At 47.4% G+C, this 7,813-nt stretch overlaps 1 protein-coding gene across 1 annotated transcript; it reads right to left on the bottom strand.

The window, feature by feature from the left end:
• Nucleotides 1-5,732: 5,732 nt before the first annotated feature.
• LOC141473975 (transcription factor HES-5-like) lies at nt 5,733-6,515 on the bottom strand. The gene is made up of 3 exons (XM_074161623.1): nt 6,453-6,515; nt 6,103-6,283; nt 5,733-5,974 (listed from the first exon to the last, which is right to left on the bottom strand). Exons 1-3 carry the CDS (start codon nt 6,513-6,515, stop codon nt 5,733-5,735), a joined length of 486 nt encoding a protein of 161 aa, XP_074017724.1.
• Between the last annotated feature and the right edge of the window lie 1,298 nt (nt 6,516-7,813).

Below are 7,813 nucleotides of genomic sequence, written 5' to 3'. Positions count from 1 at the left end.
GGGGCCATTTGACAGGAAGAGCTGGTAAATCGCTGAATGAAACCTTCCGGATTTTGCATATAGCCCTTCCCTAAAAACACAAGTTACTGTTCTCTGTCACCATATTCACGGCACAGTTTTGGCCTTGAGAATTGCATTATTTTTTTCTATTTTGCTTCAGTCTCAGCAGAGGGGCTATGAAACCGCCTGATCCCAGATTGCTGGCAGCCACTGCCTGCCGTGAGGGAACTCGGGCAAGTGACAACAGAATATATATGCCAGGCAAGGAAACAGGCACACAGGCATGCAGAGGTCAGGTGGAGGAGGTTCACGTGGCTGACAATTTAATTACTCTGCAAAATCATTAAGCTCTGGAGATGTGCCATTAGAAGTTCTGGCATATGCAACTGCTAAAGGGATAATTAAAATGTGCCTGGGAGGTTTTATTCCAAGTTCCTATTACAGCACAAGGAAGTCACTTTATTTTTTCATGTAAGTTTATTACGCCTCCCACCTGCAGAAGAGTCTTTCCATCTGTCGCTTTGTGTCTGTGCCAGCACAACCCGAGCGCAAAAGCAACAACCTCCCTTTACAGTCCCACCCGTGGCCTTCTATTCTGCCCCTCTGCATTCACACCCCCCGGGACAGCCCCTACGTCGCACTGGCGACCAACCGCCTTGCTGAAACAACAACAGAGATAAAAGATGGGCTCAAAACACCCAGGAAACGGCATTCCCTATGGACCACTGTGTTACTTTTCCATAATCACATGCACAAGGGTCACAGACGAGGATGTGCCACCACCAGTGAGAAACAATTCAAGTTGAGGACAGGGCAGCAGCGGAGTTTCACTGACCTGAACCTACCAGTCCGTGAACATCTACAGGGAGGAGTGCAGAGGACTTTCAAATGGATGTCCTGGCTTGGAAAGCAGGGTCTGTTCCTGTGCACTGAGTTCACCACGTGGCACGAGGTTTCCATGTGACACCGGTGCCACCCGTGAGCTTCCCTTCCCTCTGAGTTTAACACAACTGCCAGCGCAAAGTTCAGAGCAGAGATGGAAACACCTTCCCAGGAAGACCTAGGTCCTGACCAGGTTGAGCTTCAAAAACCTTCAGTCTGCCAAATAAAATTTTCCAGCATAGCTTGTTAGTATCGCGTGGCACAACCAGTCACCCCACTGGCCAGTCTGGCATCTGACCATTATGCTGCACCTTGCTGGTGGCAGCAGCTACACGGTCAGTTTGGGAAGAGCGAGGGCAGTGGCAGAGCGCAGCTTTACAAGCATGCTGTCTTTGAGAGCCCGTTTTGGCAGCAGAGGGACCATTTGCTGTGCTCCCAAGACACTGATTATCATTTATCCCACGATCAGGTGAAGTTTAAGCTACAAGTGGCTTCCCCAGTTCAAATCAGGACAGTGATTTCAGCTACAAAACCTGCTCCTACCTGAGGTTTCGCACTGTCCTCAGCAGTTGTAGAGCTGTGATGACTTTTCTGTCACACAAGATGGCACAAGACCGTCTTTTCCTCCACCTGCACAAGTAAATAACGTGTTTAGTGTTAGGTATGAATGAAACAGTTTGTCCCCAAAACGAGGTCTGTCATATTTTATAAAGGAATTCCCAATAATCCAGAGCTTTCACTGCTGGAACAGGGCTCATGCGCTCCAAGAAGTACAGAGATTCACACTCATCACCTGCAGAGCTCTCAGACGTGGGGTTCTCCACCCACCCCCTGCCCTGCCCAGACCCACACAGTCTGTCCGGCAGCGGGACTGGCACACACACACGGCACTGTTTTTTCCATTTACAGCTGCTTCCAGGCTAAATTATGTATAACACGTGTTTGTACGTCTCAGAGGGTCTGGGGAACAGCCTCCCTTCCAGCCCCCTCTGACACCCCTCACCCCAACCGCAGGAGAGTTCCTTCAGCGATAACCAAGGCAGTGGACAAATACACGGAACTGGACAGAAATCAGAAGCTCCTGCAGAACTTTAGCCCAGTGGAAAATACTGTACCCAAAGGTGTTCTGCTGCAGATCTGACTCCATTTTCGACTCGCAGGCAATTAAGCATCAGAGCAGCTTTATTACATACCTAGGAAAACAAGGAAGATTCAGATTTCGTGTTTTCCAGAAGAGGGGAAATGACACCTTTCCTTCTCCCGTGCTGCCACCTGGCGACAAACCCGGCTCCCGCTTCTACAACAGACCAAAGGACACATCTCAACATTAGCAGGTACTTTCAGCCTCCATCAAACACACGCTTGCTGCAGACGTTAAACACACTGCTGCTATGGCAGGCACCCAAAAATTACTTATTTTTTTTCCAGTTGGTAGGTTGCTGATGCTGGTCTGACGCTGCATCCGTCTCTTTACCTGCTTGTGCAGAGATCCCAGCTCATCCACAGCGTCTTCCTCCAACTGCAAATGGAGTCCCACAAACCAAGAGTTCCTGCCCAGGCCCAGCTGCCTGCCAGTTTTCTTTTAAAAGGTTTTTCCAGTGGTTACCAGCACAAACTTGGCTTCCCTAGTCAACAGGAGACAGAAGCTGAAATGTTCTTTGTGGAGTCGGCCCCAGAATTCTAATCATCGGTTACCTCTTCCCACACATCGTTGCCTCTCCAGCCCCAGGAGTAGTGAAACAGGATCCACCAGCTACAAAGGTGCTGTGGATAATGCTCAGCTCCCATTAACACAGACAATGTCAAATTCTACCCCTGAAAAAAAAGACCCAACAAACCAAAGAGCATTATAAATGTGTTTCCAGCAGCATGGCAGCCTATGGCCCAGCCATCCTGCACAATTTTAAAGCTTCGTTCCCTATTTGTTTTGGTGGGGTTTTTTTCCCCAGTGCTTTTTTTCCCACCACAGTGTCACGACAGACCTGTATAAGCCACCTGGAAAACATGGCCAGAATTAAAAGTAATATTCCCTGGTACATATAGTGAAATGAAATGACTCCAGTTTAAGTGATATTGAAGGAATCGGACAGAGAAAACTCTTTGTTCCTTCTGACTTTGATTATTTCGAAAGCTCTGGCTTTAGGAAGCATCAATAAAGGAACACCTCAGTGTGTGTCAGTCATACATCAGTGGTGTCTTTTTAAAAGGACTCCCGTGTGGAAACGCTGAGTAACATTTTGTGTGGGCAAAACCTTTAAGTGTAAATGGAAGTCACCAACCTGCAGAGTCCTAAGCTTTACAGCATCAAAGAATTGCTTAAATTACCCTTTACAGACACAGTTCAAACACCAGTGTGAGAAGCGATAGAAAGCAGCTGATGCATCGGCTGAGACAACTAAATTTTAAAAGAATTCTACGCCGGTACTGCTGGAAAAAAATAAACTCTCTACATCGCTTTTATGCCTCATCAAGGTACTCTATTCATCTGTCCACATACAAACGATTTCTGTCACACACAGAAACCGGGAGGTGGAAAAGATTTTATAAAGTCTCCAGCACTGACATCTGATTATTAAGGTGAAGCAAACAAAATCACATAAAACATACACTTGAAAAACCCTAAAATCATGCTTGAACTGACCTTTATTCATCCAAGAGGAACGCAGCAACTGTGACCCCTGGTGGCTAAAAAGAATAAAAAGTTAAAATATCATTTATAAATGGCAAGGCATTTCACTTCATGAAATTGTATTCACACTGCAATATTTAAAAATTGTATATATCTAAAGATTGTTTTGCTGTAGGGACCTTTTAGTGTTCTAGATACTTTGACAATTGTTTTGCATAATTATAGAAGTTTATACAGCAAGTTGTCTGTATGGCAAGGCAATTCACCTGCTGGGTAACAACAACAAGGTCACATCATTAGTTCTGTCCCTATTTCCATTACAGTAACATCTCAAACCCCCACATACCCACCGCTTTCCCAAGTCACTGCCAGGAGTGAAAGCCTGTACAGGGACTCTCTCCTACCACAGACCCCAAATTCCCTATTGCAATAAAAAGCATATATATGACAAATGTGATCAAACGTGGCAGAACAAATAATTCCTTGTCATAAGAAAAGACAAATGAGAAGGTGCATAAGCAAGCGATGTGTGATTTCTGGCTAACAGAATGGGATTGTGTATTTCTAGCCAAAACATTCCATAATTTCCCATGTAAATCACAGAACTATCACATTTCTTCTATCAAAAGATATTTTTCACCTAAATTTGTGCTTGCACAAACTTAGTTAATTATCATGACCAGTTTATTGTCACAGGAAGGGAATCTGCACTGAACTGTAGGTATTTTCCCTGGCCTGGGGACGCATCCCAGGGACATAACGTACTGCTGGCTCCGGCACACCTCCCGCAGACACTGAGGGGTGCTCGAGGGGTCGCAATTCAGGGGGGCACAACGGCAACGCGAGGCTTTGCCCTGGTTTGTGTGTCCCCAGCAGGGCAGCACTCACCCATCCCCATCGGCAGGACCCCACGGCTCCACAGCCCTGTCCTGAGGTTTGTGGGATGGGAGCTCCCAGAGGAGAAATAGTGGGGATACGCAGCCCTGCAGCCTCGGAACCTGTTCCCTCTCAGCATCGGGCAAAACACTCACGTGAAAGGAGGACTGGGATCCCAGATGCCACCCGTGGGGAGGCGGGGTGGGCAGGTTGAGGGCTTTATTCCTCAGGTGAGAAGGTTTTGTGTGGGTACGAGGGGCAGCAACTGAGGAAATGCTCGACATGATTCAGCTGAGAGAATCTGTGTGATGGCAGCACTCGCTTATTTCTTGGGGTTAAAGGTATAAGGTACTTGTGTGGACGAGAATATGAGCTCCTTTCGCTTTACAAAACAATCCCACTTCTTTGGAAGACGAACAGGTTAACCTTTTTTGGGGGCGCAAGCAGCTGCGTGTCCCTCAGAGGGAAAGGACCCAGACAGAAGTTGCACACAAATGCATTTTATTGCTCTCGACAGACGCATACACAGTATGCATGTGAGCCATAGGGCTGTCCCAGCTGTGGGAGAAACATTATCCACCATGAATTACATCACTTAATACAGACAAAAATCATTATTATAATGAAAATGCTAGAAAAAGCATAGCTTACACCCAAAATGTATAACATTGACCAATTAAGCCTTTTACCTACTACCTTTCCTTTAACATAAAGCAGTAACGTACTCTTTTTCTAAATTGAAAAAAGCAGCAAAGTAGTAGAAATATTCCACGTAGTTTCCTAGCTCCTGTTCATCTGTCACGCTTTATGTACTAGGACTATGAAAGGGTCACTGAAAATCCAAAACAAACCCCATCTTTGATGCTGTACAAGTTCTAAGCAAACAGAGGGAAACTGATTTTAATCAAGTGTGCATGAACCAACGGGTAGTAAGTTTATCCTCTGGAGCGACTGAGCGAACAAGCGCCGTGAGTCAAGCCAGAGCAAAGCCGATGGCTCTTACAAGCAATAGCAGAGAAACCTCTCCTACAGCAATTCCTGCCCGTCACAACCGTAACATTTACAAAAAGACCCTCCTTCACTTTGAAGACACTGGCCCCCTACGAGGCAGTGCTGTGGGCTGTCACCACCAGCCTCCGCACAGCCCCCGCACCATTCCACAGAATGCCTGAACTTTTGACAAATATCCCGTGGAAGTCAAAAGTATGCCATTCTTTCCACACGTAAATAAAATACACGGGGAAATAACATTCCCTACAGCAGAGAGGACCAGAGCTGGACTAGCAGATGCAGTCAGATCCTTCCTCTGGACTGGCAAAGGGTCACGACGTGGGGACTCCCCTGACTACCAGGGCCTCCAGAGGGTACCAGCATCTTTCGGAGACGCTTGCTTCGGGGTGCTGGGGTTCCCAGGGGAAAAGGCGACCTCTGTAGCAGCTGACTGGCTCTTCTGGAAATGGCTTAAAAGTTTGGTCTGTGTTTCAGTTCGGACTTTATGAAGAGAGAGGAAATGGAAAGCTTCTTGCAAGCACCGAGAATAGCCCTCTCTGAAGTCAAACTGGGAGCTTTTATGGAAGGATCCTGCAGCTACAGAGGGGAAGAGAAGAGGGAGGGGGAAGAAAGAATAGTTTAGAGCAATTGTATATGGCTGGAGATTCATAAAACAGTGGCAGATTTGCAGTAAGCTCGAGACTGAGACAAAATCCAATACTCACTCTTCATCTGCAGCTGGCTCTGCTGCTTCAGGTAGCTGACAGTCATCTCCAGGATGTCGGCTTTCTCCAGCTTGGAGTTGGGCTGGTGTCTCTGAAACTCCTTCTCCAGGAGCAGCTTCAGCTGCTCGATGCTGCTGTTAATCCGGTCACGGCGCATTTTCTCCACCACCGGCTTCCTCAGCTGTAAAAAGCAAAGGAAAAGAGACCTGTTATTAGAAGGATCTTTTCTCTGCCGTTGCACAGGGCTGGTTGTTGCCCCTCACTGTTCCTAAACCACATGGACCAGTTTCTCAGCTGCTGAGAACAGCCGAGAGCGTGGCTCAAAGCTGCCTTGCTGTGCCTGGACTTACTTTGTTTTTCTCCTTTGGTGTCAGCAGGTTGTCAGGCTCCATGAACACAGTGCTGGGAGCCATCTGTCCTGAGAAGGGAGTCTCAGACTGGAAGTCCAAGAGAAGCGTGTTCCTGGAAGCTGCCTCTGCCGATATTTATACTGTGCAACCTCACTGAGAGTCTGTGGGTCTCCAGCTTGGTGGAGTTTCCCACACTCGAGAGCCAATCAGGGAGATGGGCAGCACAAAAGGAGAAGCATCTATTCTTGCATGCTCCATTGCCGGTGAATAGCCTGGGGATAATGACCTTCTCCCAGATGAGCAGGTGGGGAGTGTGTGGTACGTGAAAGGCTGGGATCAGAATTACGCGTCAGAAGCTGGGAAAGAGCTGGCCTTCAATGGGACAAGGCTGCTGACTAATGCCGCAGATCAATAGCATTCCAGACGCGGCCCCGGGTTCACATGTGTGGAGGAAGGAGGAGGTCAGCTGCCGATGGCGCGAAACACGGCACTGCGCGGGGCTGCGCTGCTCTCCGGGGACGCGGGGAGGCACACGCTGCAGCGTGCACACACGCACACACGAGCAGCTCCTGGCTTCCTGAGAGAAAGAGCAGAATTTCTTTAAATCCACTCACCTTGTTTTCTCAGTAAGCCAGAGCCAGTTTTCTTCCTCAGATGACGGTGACACCAGTTTTGCCCATGTGAAACAGAAAACAGCTTTCCCAGTTTGGCTCACTGCAAATAAATGCATTTAATTGTATGTACACACAGTTATTGAAAACGTTCTCTGTTTTGATCTTCATTTTCTCCTTTGGTACCTTACGCATCTCTTCAGAACACTCTCTGTCACACTTTATGTTTCTGTTTTCAGATACCTGCAAGAGAAATCCGCGAGGCGAAGGATCTCGGAGTGCTTTGGGATCAGTTAGGTCTCTCACGCGGCTTTCTCACTTCCTCCTCAAAACATGTTTTACTCTAATTATTTTCATTTAATTGATGCACAAGAAGTACAGAAGAAATTCGTATAGCCTATAAAATTGCTAGAAATGGAATTCCTGTTTCCTCGTTCTCCACTGGGGCAGTTTCAATGTCGAGATGCAAAGCTCCGGAGGTGCCTGCAGCTGGAAGGGTTAACGGCCTTGTTATTTGTATCCTATAAACACACAGTCAGAGATCCAGGTTGGGAAACTTGAACCAGATCTACCTGCATTTATCCTGCCTTCTGCCCATGCAAATACTGCTGTTTTTTATGAGCTCTAACCTCATAGGAGCAGCCGAAGAAGATGGCAGAAGTGTCTTCTGCATCCTCTGGACATGTGTCCTGGCCGGGGAGGAGCAAGGCTGATGGTGACAGTGCCCTCTGATACCCCGGGAAGGGTGAA

The sequence above is a fragment of the Numenius arquata genome, chromosome 20 (genome assembly GCF_964106895.1).
Source record: "Numenius arquata chromosome 20, bNumArq3.hap1.1, whole genome shotgun sequence".
NCBI classification, from domain to species: domain Eukaryota; kingdom Metazoa; phylum Chordata; class Aves; order Charadriiformes; family Scolopacidae; genus Numenius; species Numenius arquata.
This window is presented reverse-complemented; position numbering and strand designations above follow the sequence as displayed.

Bases quoted from the DNA above. Each gene is read 5' to 3' on its own strand.
- LOC141473975 (XM_074161623.1), bottom strand. From the start codon at position 6,515: ATGGCTCCCAGCACTGTGTTCATGGAGCCTGACAACCTGCTGACACCA. The intron at 6,284-6,452 runs GTAAGTCCAGGC...TGCTTTTTACAG, and splicing joins CACCAAAGGAGAAAAACAAA to CTGAGGAAGCCGGTGGTGGA. The intron at 5,975-6,102 runs GTGAGTATTGGA...TCCCCTCTGTAG, and splicing joins GAGCCAGCTGCAGATGAAGA to CTGCAGGATCCTTCCATAAA.